The sequence below is a fragment of the Notothenia coriiceps genome, unplaced genomic scaffold (genome assembly GCF_000735185.1).
Source record: "Notothenia coriiceps isolate Sejong01 unplaced genomic scaffold, NC01 NC01_scaffold00000339, whole genome shotgun sequence".
Lineage (NCBI taxonomy): Eukaryota > Metazoa > Chordata > Actinopteri > Perciformes > Nototheniidae > Notothenia > Notothenia coriiceps.
The window spans coordinates 13,224,042-13,243,143 of NW_011333040.1; the positions used below are offsets into that span (position 1 = coordinate 13,224,042).

General features: G+C 40.1%; 1 protein-coding gene across 2 annotated transcripts in view; it reads right to left on the reverse strand.

Moving 5' to 3' along the window:
• Positions 1 to 11,634: 11,634 nt before the first annotated feature.
• LOC104946397 (WSC domain-containing protein 1) overlaps positions 11,635 to 19,102 on the reverse strand; it is a 17,021-nt gene continuing 9,553 nt past the window's right edge. The window contains exons 4-9 of one of the 2 annotated variants that reach the window (XM_010772233.1): positions 18,376 to 18,560; positions 16,411 to 16,532; positions 15,225 to 15,399; positions 14,636 to 14,800; positions 14,340 to 14,540; positions 11,635 to 12,969 (exon numbers count right to left, since the gene is read on the reverse strand). In XM_010772233.1, coding sequence (XP_010770535.1) covers positions 12,617 to 12,969; positions 14,340 to 14,540; positions 14,636 to 14,800; positions 15,225 to 15,399; positions 16,411 to 16,532; positions 18,376 to 18,560 — 1,201 coding nt within the window. In that variant the 3' untranslated portion in view covers positions 11,635 to 12,616. The remainder of the gene's footprint in view (positions 12,970 to 14,339; positions 14,541 to 14,635; positions 14,801 to 15,224; positions 15,400 to 16,410; positions 16,533 to 18,375; positions 18,561 to 19,102) is intronic. The other variant, XM_010772241.1, reaches the window with a different exon arrangement.

Below are 19,102 nucleotides of genomic sequence, written 5' to 3' on the forward strand. Positions count from 1 at the left end.
TGTAAAATAGTGTCTTTCTGAGTCTCCTGGTGTGCTAGAGCTTGGATTTTTTTTTTTCTTCCTTTATTTATCCAGATTGGTCCCATTGAGATCATAGATCTCTTTTTCAAGGGAAACCTTCAGCAATTAGGTTCCACATGAAACATAAAACAACATAAAACAATAGAGGATATCATACAACATATTTACAAGCTACATTTACATACTTATCAACATTTAAAAATACCCATAGTTTCAAAGAGCATTTCACTTAGACTTGCTTTAAAAACATTCAGAGGAATACAATTGCTCAGTTTCAATTTTAGCTGTAGACTTTTCCAAGCAAGTGGCGCTGCGCACATAGAAGTTGTCTTACTTAAGACAGTCCTTGCTCTTGGCACATCTAACAATACTACATCATGCGATCTCAGACAATAGCTGCTTGCAACTCTCTGTGTTATCAGTGAACAGATGTAATACGGGAGTTTACCCAACATGGCTTTATAAATAAACGTGTACCAATGACTGAGCCTCCGTACAGTAAGTGATGGCAAACCTGCCTTGGCATACAGGGTACAGTGATGTGTAAGTGCTTTACAACTTGTGACAAATCTCAGTGCACTTTGTTAGGTGGCATCTAACTTGTTCAGGCAATGGGCAGGTGCATTCATATACAAAAAATCACCATAGTCCAGCCCAGGTAAAAAGGTCACAGTGACTAGCCTTTTCCTGGCCTCAAGCGAGAATCTCGCTTGAGGCCAGGAAAAGGCTAGTCACTGTGACCTTTTTACCTGGGCTGGACTATGGTGATTTTTTGTATATGAATGCACCTGCCCATTGCCTGANAAACCCCCCCCCTCTCTTGCTCTCCAAAAAGCCAGTGTCTTTATGCTCAACAACAGGATATAAAAACCTAAAGACACCTCCTCCATACCCATATTTGTGGAAACTGGGCATGGCCTCTGATGTACAGGACTGGACATGACCAGACATATTCTATATTCAACATTGCTGGAGGTCTACACATATATTGATAGTCTTTAATTAACTATTATTAGAGAATAACGAGTAATGAATATACTTTATAGGGATCCTATTAATATCTAACAATAAAAATAATGAAATTCAATAACATGCTTTAACAACTAGGTGTCCCTTTATATCAGCTGTGCACCGTTATGGTGCAAATACAGCCTATCTACCAATTGGATCAAATATAAAAGTCAGCCGAATTAGTGTTGATAGTGCAAGGAGACGTATTGTGTGAAAAGAAATGTAAGATGTTGTTTAATCGCTGATATATTTATGATCCACGTCACGTTTTCAGTGTTGGCGGCAGTTCCTCATGTGTGTCTAGTAGTCTTCTCATCAGGGCTCTATAGATAGAGAACTACGGCAGATATGTAATATTTAATGCAGTCGAACCTTGTATTACAATGCCGTTATGTGATGACTTTCAAAGAGAAAAGCAAGCACACTCGGAATAAAGTATTTTTTCATTTTTAAAAAATGTTTTCGGTCTGTTTCCGGTATTTGTTCATGACGATGTGATGTGAGATGTGAGACTGGGCTGAAGAATTACACAGGGGAAAATAACGTATCTATGCCACAATTTTAGATGCAGATTTTGTTAAACTAATACGTTTGCGCTGTGGACCAACACTATGCATTGACGGGGAAGCAATAAATAAAGATAACACCATTAAACAGTTACACAACATAACAGAAATAATATCGATACCAGCGTCCCTAGCAACCACCTTGGTAACAATGAAAGCGTTGAATGGACACAATTTCCTGAAGTAATCTTCGTAATAACTAGCAAACTAAAGATCATGTGCATCCACTGCACACATAATCTGAAATAACAACTCATATTTCTCGCATCAAACGACATCAAAATGCAATTTAATGGCCAAAGAAAGGCCACCTAATTGTGACGTCTGTAGTCAACGCACTATAAAGGACTACAATTCCCACGGCGCCTGTGCTAAAGCCACAGTGATGGGCAACCTGTTGAGAGATACCGTCGAGGAACAGCTTTTAACCATACTCGTACTCGTACCGTTCACGTACATACAAACCGTTCAAGTACCCTTTAAGTTGTGAAGTTATAAGCATTATCACGAAAGAAAGAATACCTAAGTTGTTTGTTTTATTTGAGTTTTGCCAAAAGACTAGAAATAAACAATCCAACATGTAAACTGTTACCTATGTGCAGGGGCGCCGTAAGGGGGTGAAAAGTTAGGACGGTTCTAAGGGCCCGTGACTGACAGGGGCCCAAACTATTTTAGAACATTAAGAAAAAATTCAAATATTAAACTTATTCAGGCCTTGTTCATGGAAGTTCGATGGGAACCTTCAACCTTTCAAAAATATTGTTATATTTTTGAATATTTCAGCTTTTAACTCTTTTTTTTTTTTAACATTGAAGTCAATGGATGAATGCCTTCAAATGCCTTCAAATCCTGTTTTCCTACACCTTGCGCCAAATGCTACTCCTTCCACATACTTTCAGCTAGACACTTCATTCCAACTTTCAAATGACTTTCAGCTATTCAAAATTGACTGAACTGAATTGAATGAAAAAGTTTCAGAATCTAAAGTTGAACAACTGCTGATTTATTAAGATCAATTGTGAAATGAGGTTGAATATGTACATCATAAGGGAAAATATAAGGAGCAGGCAAGTAGGCCAAGGTCAGATGTGGTTAAGCGGCACAGATTCAAGAATGAAGAGGAAAGGAGAGAGGGGGGGGGGGAAGGCACCAAGATCTTCATCAAAAACGATTTTACAGACAATGAGAGACAAAAAAAGATGGAAGTGTGGCTTTAATTCAAGCATGCATGTGACCAGGGACAGGCTTTAAATCCACGCTATGATGAACTAATTGTTCAACAAACACTCTCTTCATATAGCATAGCAAATACATCCCCAGAAAGATCTGCAGTGCAAGTCAAAATAATTAAAAGGGGTTAGTATATGATTGTGGTGTCTGACAGTGATTCATTACAAAATGTACACTTTTTTTATAGAATTCTTCTAAATGTAGTAGAGCTGGTCACTGAGCTGCTCTATTGAGCCAACAATTTACATTGTTTTTTCTTCGTAATGGAGCATAAAATGTTTGCAAAACATTGTAAAACTACGGCAAAAGATTTGAATAGATGAACATTTCTGATCCAAAATGTTACGCCAAAGTTTAGGGCATTCTGTTTCATTCAAAACATATTCTATTTTTCATCTCAATGCAAGCATCCACGATCATTTGACCCATTACTGCTCATGCTTAGATCTTACATTTTCCATTGTTGCCTAAACTAAAAGCTGACTAAACAGGTTTCTATCTCCCTTACAAAGAGTGTTTACAAAGGCATTCATTGGACAAGGGGGAAGATAACTAGAAACAGTTAGATGTTCCGCAGTTGGTTAATACACTGAACAAAACTGAAACTGACTTTAATGAAATGTATTATGTCAACACATTTCAAATTACTGTATTGGGTTAGTTAAAGCAACAATATTAAGTTAAAACTAATGTTTTTTATCTAAACGTAATAGTATTGCTTCAACTGACCTTATAAAGTTATATGAACATTTTTATAATAATACATTTAATTGAAGTCAACGTTTCAGTTTTTTCATGACTATATCAAAACTCAGCTACAAAAAAAAATGCGGACAGGGGAAACACTTACAACTCCTAAGGAAGGCGTGTGTTCCTCCATATCTACAGTAAGTAGGCAGCTTTTCAGTGATTATTCAACGTTTATAGATATTTGCACTGCTCAAAATGGTCAAAAAAAGAACGGGGGGAGAATGGAAGAAACCTCAGTGAGAGCAACTGAAAAGGGATCACTCTCCCAGGACAGACAGATGTGCAACAGTTTTGCTCTGTAGGCTACAGAATAAACCAAACAATAAGATGACAACAAACATAATGAAGCAAACAAGTAGAAATCTTTAGATTTTAAATTAATCAAATGTCTTTACGAAGAAGGAATTAAAGGTGGGGTAGGTAATTTTGGAGAAACCAGCTCGAGTGCGCTAGAATTTGAAAATATACAGCCGTAAAAAATCTGCCACTTCCTTACAGAGCCCCTCCTCCAACACACACGAACGCGCACATGACCAATGAGGGCACGAGATAACTTTGTGCACAGATGGAAGGCTGACAGGCAGGTAGGCCATCCAGTTATTTTAGCTGGGCCGGCTCAGATGATTGATCGTGCTTTTTACAATACTGCGGCTTCCACAGATGACGTTTTTTTATGGATTTTTTGTCAAAGCACTTAAGATATTCATTGATATCGGGATGTTAAGAGCATTCCATGGAATATAAAAAAAAGTGTATCTCGAGCCGGTTTCTCAAACGTACCTACCCCACCTTTAACAGACGTAATTATTAAATTAATATTGTTAATCTGGTGGTTAAAATGGAGGTAGAACTTTAAATCTGATGATACAATTGAAAGTAGTTCACTGAGAGCTGGTTGACAAGCATGCAACTCATCATGTTGACGGTCTCTAACAGTTGTTTTATTCCCAGAGGGTTGAGGAGTGTGAGACTGAGCCTACTTTGTGAAGCAGAGTCTGTCATGAACACAGAGCGGGCTGACAGCTAGAGTCTGGGACATATTAAGTTAACAGACACCATCTGTTTCAAAAAGATGTAATGCATTTGCTGTTTTTTTTCATGTAAAAACACAAGTGATTAAGCATGCAAAAAAAGAGAATAATTATTTGGCTAAACTAATGCAGTTCCAGTGGAAGGGGAAGAACGCAGAGATAAGAAGAAGAAGAAGAAGAAGAACGTAGATAACTGCAGATGATGTTCAGGCCAAAGGAGCCTCCTCTTCCTCCTGTCGCATGGACAGGAGTCAAGCTTGTTACTTTACCAGGGAGAGGAGGAACTTCAAATTATTTACTTTAATTAAATGTGTTATGTCAACATATTTCACACAAATGTATTAGGTTAGTTGAAAGCAATAATATTAAGTTCAACCTAATATTTTGTATTTAAACATAAAAATATTGCTTTTAATTAACCTAATACAGTAATGTGAAATCTGTTGACATAATACATTTAATTTAAGTCAACGTCTCAGTTTTTTCAGTGTACGGGAAAGAGCCGCTGGCTCTGGCCTATATAGCTGAACTCCTCCATCGCTTCACCCCAGCCAGAGCTTTAAGGTCTGCTGACCAGCTGCTGCTGATAGTGCCCAAGACCAGGCTCAAAACCCAAGGGCACCGAGCCTTCGCAGCAGCTGGCCCCAGGCTCTGGAACACTCTGCCCTAGGGGTTTTTAAATCTACTCTTAAGACACACTTCTTCTCCCTGGCCTTCTAGTCAGAGACGGAGCACGACTCCTGACTTTTCCCTTTGTTTTTTTATATCTGTTGTAATTTATTGTCTTTTATTGTAATTGTAGTAATGTGTTTTTATTACATGTAGGCCTACAGCACTTTGGCTCGACCAAAAATCGCTTTTAAATGTGCTTTATAAATAAAACTTGATTTGATTTGAAATGTAAAACAGGTTAAAAAAAATGTAAGTCCAAAAACCAAGAACTACACAAATTCAATACAAAAGTCCGGAGAAAACGTGTGGAAACCACATAAGACAATTCATTTTAAATATTGTCAATTCAGATCACATCTATAACTGTAGGATTGCCTCCACATGGCCCTCAGGAGGTAGATGCTAAAATGTACATACCAAGGTTTGGTTTACGCATGGTGAGTGTGACTGGTTGGTACCATGGTGAGCCACTATAGAGGGAGAGTAGGACGTATGGTGGCTACATTCCCTCTTAGCATGGCGACCGCTAGCTAAAGGTGCGTACAAAAACTGTACAGAAACAACAGTCTATTCCTGGCCTTTTGGTTGATCTGTTTCCTGTTATATTTTGAATAGTGCTCCCACTTTGTGTCAGGTCTGTTTTTACATGAATCCAACTGCATCAACACAGTGGTGTTAGTATGATGCAACTGCAGATGTTACTGATGAGAGTCTTCCATGGTTAAACTACAATCTTATCTTTCTTCTTCTTTATTGATCTAACCTGCTGTCCTACCTACTGAAATATTAACTCACAAATGTCAATAATTTATCCTAAGTGTTCCCGTGAATATCCTTTATTCTGCTTTCCCAAAGAGTGTTGTGCACATTGAAGTCCCAACCCAAATGGGGCGGTTGTGGCGAAGTCCATAGGGACAGCTTGGCAACTGGAAGGTCACCAGTTCAAGTTCCGGAAAGACCAAGTGCTACAGAGGTGTCCCTGAGCAAGGCACCGTTCCCTACTGTACACTGCTCCTCGGGCGCCGTACATAATGGCAGCCCACTGCTCCTAACACTAGGATGGGTCAAATGCAGAGAAACCGTTTCGTTACATCCGTAGCCTACTACGTAATGACAATAAGTTGAATCTTCAATCTTCTTCTTCAAATGACTGGGATTCCTATCATCTCCATTAGCTCACCCAACTCCCTCATTTCGATTTCCAAATATGAGTTGCAAAAGTTTAGTACCTTTACCTGTATGTGGTTTGCTACAACACATTCTAGTTTACTATTGTATCTGATCTTGTAAATGTTCCACAGCCTGATAGTATTGATGAATTCCCTTGAAAGCTTGATATCATAATTACATTTAAGACAATGTTTCAAGCAAATTAAGAAAAGAGGCTTTTAATAACAGAGAATTTGTGATAATAAAGTCTTTAGAGAAACTAGGAAATGTGTTATTGAGGGTCGTCTGTCCTGAGTAATGGATAGATATTAACAGCTGATATCAATATATACAGCAGGAAATGATCAATGAACATGTGTGAAAGGAGTGATTGTCAGGATGTATGTTCTGGCTAGTTTTGAAAATACATCAGTGATGATACATAAAGTTAGGAGCTCTTCAGGAAGGTATTTGCATGAAGAAATCCAGCTGCAGTGGAAAAACAACTAAACACTGCAGTGTGTCAAGACTTCTGTTTAAAGGTGTGTTACTGCCACCTGCTGGCAGATCACTGTCAGTGAGAGTAATGTCACTACCTCACACTGACAGCATGGCAGCCAGTGGAGCCAATTCTTCTTCTGAAGTTCTAAACAGTGTGGTTCTGCTGATCAACATTACTTACAACTGTTGTGCTTTCTTACTTAAGCTGGTTACAATGCTATCATGTTTGTTAACTCCCTCTGCCACGTTTAATGCTGTCATGTGTTGCATAGTTTCTGTACATGGAACATGGAACACGACCAGGAGTTGGATAATAACAAAAGGAATAGTTTGCTGTATGATATTGTATTAATTGTAATAGAGTCAGCTTTGCAGTGTTATCTAATACTATTTAAATAGAAGCATGGCTGTTTAATGTAGTGGCCCACACTTTGTTTGTCCTACTTTCAGATAGTTGTGGCTTGTAAAGTAAGAGTAAGAGTAAGTTTAACTGTAAGTCCTCAGATCTACCACAAGATAGCGCCAGAGCTCTGCGTGGAGCTAAAGCAGCACTGCAGGACTGTCATCCAATCAGCTGACAGTGAGTGTGCATTGTCTATGGTCTGCACATAAGTGTCATACCTGAGGATATTATACCAAAAATACATAACACCACTGACCCTCTGTTACTGCGGAGTTTATATTGTATGGAGCCAGGGAACACCTCAACAGAACAATAATAACCTGAGATTTACCAACTCTATAATGTTAGTTAGTTAGTTAATATGTACGCCACTGTTAATACCAATGTTCATAACAATTACAAATATATAGTGTAAAACTATAAATAGATACAAATATTTTGAGTTCCTGAGACATTTTCTTCATTTTTTTGTTAATTTAGCTGATACTTTTTGACTTACTTGGACTATTAAGTAAGCTCGACTTAAAGATATACATTTCACCATACTAAATTGTATTGCTCTTTTTTGTGTGCATGTGTCTGACGTCAGTAACGTCGGTAAAGGTTGTGCCCTCAGGAAAGCACTTAAGGCCTGCAACATGTTGGCATCATTGCTCTGACAGTACGTTTTAAACATTCAAATATCTTCCCATATCTTCTTCTTTAAGGACATTTGTTGTTGTTATTATTGTTGATGTTGGCCAGATATTTGCTAGATATAGCATCAGTTGAGTCAGGAGATTCACAGAAACGTTGATTCTTTTTTTTTTTTGGTACGAAGCTACCCTTTCTTCTAAATCAATGGTAACTTGTAGTATTTATAGTTAGACATGTGGTTTTGGAGCTGTCAGTCTGTTTTCCGGCCTGTATTGACGGTTGGACTAGCTTCTTGCAGATGATATAGCGTCTCCTTAACCAGCTGAAACACAGCAGCTCTGTGTCTCTGTTCCGCAGATAGCTCTGACACGAGTCGGTCCTCTCCTCTGTTCATCATGGAGCTGCTGCAGTGATGCTCTGCTCTGATGGATGTGTGTCTGACAGCAGCTTCCAGCAGCATCAGAAGCACTGCTGTGTGTTTGCTGTCTCCTGTTCAGGCCCCAGTGAGCGTGTGAGGGACGGAGACATCTGTATTTTCCAGGAGGTGCACGAGGAGGAGCACGAGGAGGAGCACGAGGAGGAGCACGCTCGCCTTGCTGCGTGGCGAGCCGTGGACGCAGGGCCGTTTCTTCCTATCGGCGGACTATGCAGATGCATAGGGCCCCCGCTGCCACTAGGGGGCCCCCAAGCTGAAAGTTTTGTTTTTGTTTTTGTATTCATCCAAAAAACCAAAAAAGTATAATTCATACACACAAAGATGAACAAAATTAGTAGAAGCGGGAGGGCTGAAGCATAGCTTATGGAAAGTAGCCCTCCCGTGCATTATCCTAATACAACATCGGCATTATTGCGTAAAAAACGTATAGAAATGACGGAGTACAAAGAAATAAAGAAACAGGAGAAAAAATTAAATAAAAGTTAGGGCAGGAAAACAATAAATGCATATACTGTATATACGAAAACTAGATATAGGTTCATTTTCTGCACATGTCAAGCAGTTTCAACTATCTTTTTTTGGAAATGAAAATACTATATATAAATATATACATATGTACACATGTACTTGGCAAATGAATAATAATAATATTAATAATAATAATAATATATGCATAATTGCATATAAACATTGTGAATACTTATTTTCAAGTGACTTTTTTTACATTCATATGTTCACGCTGTGGTTTGGAACTGCTTTTGAATGTTATTAGGCATTTTGTTAGGGAAAATGTTGTGCATAATCAGTAATGTTTTAAGCTGTACTATGTCAAGACATTTTAATAGATTGAGTTTTTTTAAATGAGTTGGGTGTTCATATTTACCAACACCACAGACTATTCGTAATACTTTTTTTTGGGATGTTATTATTTTTTGTAGATTTGTTGAGTACGTGTTTCCCCATATTTCGGAGCAGTAGTAAAGGTAAGGGAGAAATAGACTGTTATAAAGAGTATTTTTTCTTCAAGAATGTTCTTAGTATGATACAAAATACCTGTTGTTTTTGACTGTTTAGTCTGTATATCATTTATATGGTGCTTCCAATTAAGTTTTTCGTCAAAAAGCAGTCCTAAAAATGTACATGCACCAACTTTTTCTATCTCGGTATTGCAAATCCATATAATGCAGTAATTTCTACTCTCAGACTTTGTATTGAATAACATGTAATTTGTTTTGGCCACATTAAGGGATAATTTATTCACGATTTTAACCAGATCGCCGAGATTATGATGGGAGCAGAGAATTCAAAGTTCAGGTTCAGCCTCAATATATTTGGGGAGTATTAAAATGAGCCGTCTTNTTATATCCTGTTGTTGAGCATAAAGACACTGGCTTTTTGGAGAGCAAGAGAGGGGGGGGGTTTCCCCTAGTATACTCTCTCCCGGCAAAAGTTTGTCAGGGTTTGAGTTTTGTTCTGTCTAGTTGTGGGGTTATTTTTGCTGTTCTGTTCTCCCTGTCATGTTTTCCTCCTTGGTTCTTGTCTGGTCCTTCTCCCTTTGTTTTCCTCCCTGTCGTTAGTTTCCCTCGTGATTACCCCTCCCTGTATTTAGTCTTGTCTCTTCCTGTGTTCGGTGTCGGTTCATTGTTTGTTTTTCCCGTCACTCTCCATGTCAGTCATCGTCAGCTTTTTGTATTATATCTTCCTTGTGCTTCCTTTGTGTTTTTACCATGTTTTTGCCATCAGCTTTTTCAATAAAGCTCGTTTTTGTTTTCTAGACCAACTTACCTTTTTTTGTAGTCTGCTTTTGGGTCCTACCTTTCCCAAACCCTAACAGAGCTCTGTCCCTCAGAGCCGGGTTTTTGCTCTCGGTAAGGTTCTCTCTAACTTGGTAACTATTGCTTACATCTCTGTGTATTGAATGCTGAGGGAATGGTTTAGATGAAAGTTTTGAACGGGATTTCTTAAACCAATCATTCTTAAATGTGTTGGAATTCTTAAACCTACCTACCAACTAATTAGAGAACCTTCGCCACCACGGGGAAATTCCTTTTGGATGTTGTCAGAAGACTTTAATGGGTGAACTATGAATTAAGGCTTTAGATTAGAAAATAACCCCAGCATGATATGTTTAGTATGATTATAATGTTTTAAAGAGAGAAGGTAAAAACCCTGTATTAGTTTGGACCTATTTTTCTTCAAATAAACTGATCCCACCTTTTGGATTGGGACAACTTAAAAGACATCTGCGCTCTCCTCTCCTGCTTCAAAGGTAAGATTGCACCCTGCCACACTCACACAGGGCCACACTCACACAGGGCCACACCTCATTTACTGATATCAAAATCCTTCGGGATCGCTTAAACAGATTTAAGAGAGTTGTCGGAATTGAAACAGCAGTTAATTTAACCTGGTTCTTCGGGGAGTTAATAGAGGTGAGATCTTGCTGACGTTGGTGGATCTGAGCAAAGCAGTAAACTTACATAGACTCAATAACTTTGGTTAGGTCAATTAGTAGGTCTGAGTAATTTCCCGGAATAAATTATCAGCTCCTCCCGACTCTTACAATGGTTTCTTAAAGGTCCCATGTCATGGCCATTTCTACTGATCATATAATTCCATTGTTGAGGTCTATTAAAATAGATTTACATTGTTCAATGTTCCAAACTCACATTGTTTTCTCATACAGCATCTCTGTATAGTATGTGTATTCACTCTCTGTCCTAAACGGCTTGTTGGAGCTCCTGCCCCCCGCTCCCTGTGAGCCCAGTGGCCGTCTGCGAGACAGCGAGACACAGCGAAACCCAGCCCGAAACCAGCCCGGGCACACACAGACTCACAGCCTCGCCGTGTCCCGCCGTCTCAGGGAGGCGAAATCGGCGGAGCTGCAGCTGAGAAAAGATTGAGTGTGAGGAAGTCCGCAGATTGGTCGATTTGGACCAATCCACGGACTTAACGTAACGGCTCCGCAGACGTAACGGCTTCGGATTGGTCCATTTGGACCAATGGGTCCATTTGGGTATGGGCACGTCACTGTACCCAGAAAGTAAACAATGGAAAATGAGAAATCTCCAACGAGGCGTTCTGGGTCAGCATAGACAGGTCTTTCCTGTGTTAGAGTTTTACTCGCTACAGGGTGTACTTTGAGGGTTTGTGACTCTGCAGACCGTTTACATGCATAAAAACCTTCATAACACACAAGGGGACGGGTAATAACCAGAAAAGCATGACTAATTTTTATTACCTACATTACCTACATTCTCAGATTTTTTAAATGTTCAATGTCATTACTAGATCAGCCATTTATTATTGTTTTGAAGTACAATTAAAGAAAACAAGTTGATTAGTCAAGCCCTCAGTATAATGTCAACGCTATTGCCGCACTTCAGCCTCCAGGTGGCACAATTTATTCAGTTAACATTGGAAATAATAAAAATGGTAAACTACTGTACAATGCAGACCTACCGGTGGGAGGAAGTCCCTCAAAGTTAAACGTTAAATACATAAACCTGTTGAGATGCAGGGGTTAGGGTTAGGGTTGAGTGTCATAATGTCTTACCTTGTTCCATTAAATTGAAACATTCAAAGAAACGCAAACTTCAAACGATTGAAACGGAATGCTTTTAATGAAATAAAAATAATCATAAAACCAGCTGCAGTTAACAGTTTTAAGCAGTTTCATTATGATCAACATATCAATGAACTGTTTCATGGAGAGTCCTTAGGAGCAGCTTTGAGGCTTTTATCCATCAGTGTCTTCAAACCTGTAGCAACCAGCAGATTTCCAAGAGTGTGTAGGTTAAAAACACAATATGTTCCCAAAGTGAAAATTAAAAAGAGTGGCAGAAAGATGTCTTCAACCAAAATAAATCCATCTTGGATTTACCCAACTCATATTTGTGCAGTCGGGCACTTGTCAGATAATCCCACCTCAGCAGTCCAACAAATCATGTCCAATCCTCTCTGAGTACTCGTCTTATTCGCGAGGCGCTCTTGGCACTGGGGCTTTCATCACTGATTCCATTGGGTTTCGCAAGGACTTGTCATGTTTCCTCCAGTGACCTCCGGCCATCTACAGCCATTCACAGTGTGTCTGTCTTATCAAAGAGTCAGGTGGTCCACTTACAGAGTGTGTCTGTTCTCCTTACTCATGAAGAGTCACAACCCCACCTGGGTCAGTCTTTTGAAGGTAGTATATGACCTTTTCACATCATCATCTGGGAAGGTATTCCTGTGGAACTCCGCTAAAGTTTCTGCCCTTCAGCGCCTGGTCAACGGTAAGAATAAAGGGGTCAATCATGTGTCTCATATCAGGGGTGAATGGGTCAAAAGAGGGTCTCTGTCCCCCTGAACGTTTGAAGTGTCCGTCCTGGTTTCCCTGGGCGCAGAACAGCCTCTCCTCGGTCATTGAGACGTTTAGAAAGGCTGTGATGAGACGCAGCTGAGGGACGAGAGCCATCTGCAGCTCCTCGTAGTGCACCACCAGCAGGCGGCGGCCAAACCTCAGCCAGCTCAGAGCATGGGACGCCCACCAGGGGGCGTAACTGGAGACAAATTCTGGCCATTCTGTGGGTGAAAGAGAGAGAAGTTAAGGACATTTAGTCTAGTTTACACTGCCTGCTACCGCTTGACTCAAATCAACTCAAACAGTTAATTTACTCTTTTTAGTTTTCCACTGCAGATAGTAGAATAGATACTACTGATTCCAGAGTCTGCTGCGACATCTCTAACACAACACACACTGATATTGATAGTGTGCAGCAAAGCTTAAGAGTTATTAGGTTGTGGCTACAGTATATGATATTTATATACACAAACATTTCCCAACTTGGGATCCGTAAAGTACTTGTTATTCTTATCTTATCTTATCTTATATACATTATAAATATGCCATCACATATATATATATATATATATATATATATATATATATAAAAATATATCTTATATCAGGTTATTTTGAGTAAACACATTTCTCTGCCTGTATGAAGTACCCTCTCTGCACAATTCCCTTCAGCATATACACCATGTTGTCATTTGGAAGAATTGTTTCAGGGAAGTTCAAGAACACGTTCACCAACAGCAGATAACAGAACAATTATCTAAGCGTTGTTTGATTCCTGAGAAATGGATGTCACACAGTCAAAGAGTCAATAACAGCAAATGGTGTAAGTTCTGTAATATCTGTGACCACTTACGAATGTGCAAAACTAATAGATCCTGGCTTTGGTAACAATTACATCTCCTGTCAGTGTGTGGCATTTTCTACACATTGAATGGAATAATTTACTTTACTACTGTATGCCATGTTGAACATAGTGTACTGTATAGTATTGTGTATTTAGTGTTTGGCATATTGTAAGTAGGGGACAAGAGTGTTTTCATTTTATTGCGTTTGTGGTTACAGAGGTCACTGGGTAAACAAAGTGTGATAGCCCAGTGTACAGAGTATTGTACATGCTGTGTGCAGCTGTCTATGTAATGTAGGGCGTAGTGTATGCTGCATTGAACATAGTTTATGTAAAGTGTACATGGCATACACCCTATTGTACTTAATGTATGGTAGGTAGTGTATGTGCACATATTGTAGAATGTACTTACAGTAGTGTGTGCTGTACTTAACAAAGTGTATGACATTGTGTACTTAGTGGATGCCATATTGTATGAGGTGTGTGCCGTTGTGCACACTGAAAAAACAGATACATTGACTTTAATTAGATGTATTATTTTAAAATAAAAATGTTTAGTTAATGCTTCCAACTAACCTAATACAGTTATTTGAAATCTATTGAAATAATACAATTAATTAAAGTCAACGTTTCAGTTTTTTTCGGTGTATATCCAATTTCATTTTAATTGCGTGAGTTAAGAGAGCTACGATTGCCATCACCTACTTACTGTGATTACGCATATAATATAGAAGTGGACTGTATTACCTTTGCTTTTCAACTGTACGTCTGTAGCGTGTCCTAAATGTCCGGCACACTTGCGGTTGAACTCAGCCATGAGGGAGCGGTACGGGTTTCGAATAAGCAGGATGGCAGAATCGAACATCTCGATCTCTTTCTGACCGCTCTCGTGGGTCTTCACACTTATGCTGCGGCCACTCTTCCAGTAGTCCTTCTCTCCTTTGAAACCTGGTGCCATGAATACATAAATGAATAATGGTCAGCTGCGAGGCATATTTCACCGAGCGCTCGCTCAAACACTCTTTGAACAGTCAGCTCCCCACCTCTGTTGTACAGCGTGCCATCGAAATAGAAGCTGCCAGTGTAGTATCCCGTCACAAGCTCAATCAGGTGTCGCACCCAGGTGTTGCCTGCACCAGGAAAACTAGACAGAGCCACCAGGGAGCTGGATCTCTGAGGCAGAAACATCCTCTCTTTGCACCTGGAGTCTACAAGGAGATGGGTTGTCATTTTTACTCTGCTTAAGCAAGCAGAGCTGCACCAGGTAAAACAAATATATCACACAGTGTGGATGCAGGAAGCACAAAATGACTCATTCTCAAAATGACGCAGAACAAGTCATGTTGCACAAATTGCAGAAAGGTTGCAAAAGTGAAAAATTGGGACAGAGTTGAATTTCGGGTCTGATCTAAATTTGGGATGTGACACTGCTTTCAAGAGCAATTATTTCCCCAAGGAAACAACACAACATTAATGCAGAGGCTCAGATATCTTAGCTGATATTTTACAGAACATTTCACAGGAGGAAATAGTGTGTGAAACTTTGCTGCTGTGCGTGATCCTCAAAAATGAATGATATGGCAGGAAATGATTACATTCTCCCATCCTCCTTTACCAAATAAGACCTCTCACCGAGCACAGGGGTGTGATACACCTGGTAGTGGTCCAGCTTGGGGGCTGTTGGGTGGGTGGAGTTGCTGGTGTGGTTCAGCCCAGTGTCCCCCACACACTGCTGGTTGAGACTGAACAGAGAGGACGCCCATGAACAGAAACAGTGGGGCTTCTTGAACACAGCCAACGGGAGCTCCTGCAAACAAAAAACACAAAAACTCAACATGTATTCTTTTTTCTCTAAATACTCGCATTTATATGTGTCAGCTAAGTTCAGCAGTGACGTCTGCATCACTTCATCATCCGTTTTGATGATTTTATTCTCATTATTCCGGTAAAGGACGGTGAAAATGCACTATGCACAAATGCACATCCACACACACACCGCATTGTGGGTAATAATCTGAATGAAGTCACCACCTGATGTTACAGTATCAATCCCACAGGAAGTGCCAGATGTTGAAACAAATGTCCTTGTGGCCAAACGGTGGTATTACAGTGTCGGTCAGTCCGTTATGTCGTTTGGGCCCAAAAATACATTTCCCCATTGACTAAGATTGGGAAAGTGACGTCTGTAAATCAGTGTCTAATATTTTTGAGGGACATCAACATCACAATTCACTTGAAACACTTGAAGAGCTCATTTTTTATTTGTTAAACATTGAGCTAAATCTAAATCCAGTGTTATTTTCCCTCTCGATTTATTTGACTTTATTTATTAGATTTGATTGGAGGAAGCGTTCAAGGAAAACACAAGTGTGCATACTCTATGGGCAAAGATCCCGGATGATGCCGGTACTTTTTGCTCCTCAGAGTCAGGCCATTTTTGGCTCCATGCACCACTGAGCAACGTTCATATGAATTAACAGGGCTCCCAATGCTGTACCCTGTTCTCTTTATTCATGCCTGGATGCAGTAACGCAATACATCTACCAGCCATTCCTGTTTTCACATTCATTTCAGAGGAGACACAGCTGCTTCCAGAAAGATCTCAGAGCTGAATCCAGACTATCTACTTCTCATTAGAGGCCCATTAAACCGTTAATATTCAGCAAAACCAGGGAGTTTGCTAGTGATCTCCAGGGAGCTGAGGCAGCTCTCTGATCTGTGAGTCTGCTGTACTACAGGAGGAGAAACACTGGTACACTACAGGAAGATCTGTGCAACAAACTGATCAGGGCTGTTATTTTAGAGGACTGACACAAACCTTGTCGGTGCAGGTCTCCACGCAGGACTGAGTGGTCAGGTTTGGCTGAAAGGAGGAGACGGGGAAGGTGCTGATGGTGGTGTTCGGCAACTTGAAGCAACCGCGGTGGTGCACGTTTTTGACTGGAACAGACAACATTATAAGATGGTGGAACACACTTAACATTTAGATTCAATTGCACTGACCAGCAGGAGAAATATTGATTAATATGAGGGTTGACTATTGTGAATTCTTTTGAAAATAGATTTATATAAGGGCTGAATTTAAATAATCCTTTCCAAAGTGTTCCTGCCCTAATTACATTTTCATACTTAACTGAATCTGGTGTGTAATAGATTCAGCTGCAAATCTCCAGAGACACTGAAGCCTCCAATCATGAATATTAATAATGTATATGGTATGAAGCCTTTATAATGAATTTGACCTTGCCAACATCAATTATGTGGTGCATAGCTTAAAGAAGAAAAGAGTTCTGAAAGAGAATGTATAATCAGTGTTGTCTTATTTTCCACATAGCTATTAATATGTTGTGTTTGGATTATCAAGGCCAATACACAACTCTAGAGATGAATACATGTTTTTCTTTATATGTTGTTTTGAAGGAAATGAACAGTAGATTGAATCATGCTGCATCACAGCTATCTGTGACATGCCACATGCAAACAATGTGAAACTCTGTCTAAAGTCAGTCAGTCTAAATCAGCCTAAATCATGAAGTGGCCCTAGGACCACGCAAAGAGCCCCATCACTCAGAGGAACAGCTCAAATCATTCTACATTTTTGTAATACAAATGTTCTTGCGGCAAAGGAAATCCAACATCAGACATAGAGCTGGTATAAGGCTTTAAGAGGATTGATTCATATTGAGGACACATATTTCAGTAAGAGTTGCAATGTCTTTGGAAAAGTAATTTCCTAAAACTCTGTGTAGGCTTTTCCGAGAAATTAGACTCAAATATGAATTAGTCGTCCATTTGATGTTGACTATTTTCAGCCACGGATGAACACACATTTAGTGATGTAAGGCAGTGGCTGCTGCAGAGTCCTGGGGTGTTTGGAGGACAGACACGGGGTATTGCTATGTACAATAAAGACTGCAGAATATATATAATATATGTATAATGAGTATATTATATCACTAAGACTGGTGCTGATAGCTCCGAGCTGCTGGAGTAATGCATGACATGAGTTGCACATCAGAGTGTCAGAGCAGCGATGGAAAGATGTACAGTAATGTTAACCACTGAAAGTTAATCTGCCTAGCAACAAACTGGGTTTCACTTTTTGGGAAACATTTGACAATAGGCCGGTCTTATTTGAGTACCTTCCTACTAAGATATAATTATATCAGTTGATATACATTATTTCTCATCATTCACATTAAGCTGAAAATAATTAGTATTTGTGTGTACGTATATATATATATATATATATATATGTGTGTGTGTGTGTGTGTGTGTGTGTGAGTGTGTGTGTGTGTGTGTGTGTGTGTGGGTGAGGAAAGAATAATATGGAGAGAGGAAAAAAAGCGAGGAAAGGAAGTCTGTGTGTACTTTTGTGTGTTTTTTTGTTTGCCTTTTGCGTGTTTCATTTAAATCTATTTTTAAAGTGTTTTTTTTAATAGGGTTTGCTATAAAAAAAGATTTGTTTCTGAATTAGTCAGATAATTACAAAATGCATAATAGAATAAAAAACTAGACAGCACCCCTTGTGATGTGATCCAACCAGTGTAGTTCAATGACCCAGAGACGATCTCTATTTCAACACTGTTTTAGGCCAGACATTGTCATACATGTGTTTGAGAAGTGCATAATTTCTACCGACATAGCCTTCTGTTTACACACTATTAGGTTTAAGGATTTCGGTTTAAAGACTGGTTGTTTCCCCTCCTGTCAGCAGCTCTCACAGAGCCAGCTGTACACGGAATAAATAGCGAGCTCCTGTCTCTGAGGGACGGTGACTCACACTTTCTGTGACCTGGCAGCTGCTCCTCCACCTTGTAAATGGAGAGTCGGCCCACACCTCCACAGGGAGACCCCCTCTCCCCCCGACACACCAGACTACAGTCCTCCTCCGCAGCCCGCGAGCTACTGATCCGGTTCCCACAGTGGCACTCAGCTCCGTACTCCAGACCTGCAAACTGGTACCCACTAACACACACACACACACACACACACACACACACACACACACACACACACACAAACACACACACACCACACACACACCACACACACACACACACACAGCACCACACCACACAACACACACACACCACCACAAGCACCACACAACCCAGCACACGCGCTCGTCCCACACAGCACACACAGGAAAGGGCACACAGCCACCCACACACAGCACACACAGCACAGCACACACCAGCAACACACCAAAACACACAGCACAGCACAGTAGATTCAGTTATTGCCATGCTGAGGGCACTGCAGGGCAACGCGTCCCAAGCCTCTGCCCCTCCCAGGCTTAGCCATCTCCAATAATGATCTTGGTTAACCATTTTAAAAGTATGCATGTGTAAATTTCCCCAGCATTAAATCCACCGTGTTTCCTGTCGCGCCTGTGATATTTGTCAGTGCTTTGCTCCTTCTGGCACTCCATCCGCCCAGTGCTGCGTCTCCGTCTGCACCTGCGCTCACCCTCTGAATCCTGTGACTTTAACATCATCAAGGTGCCC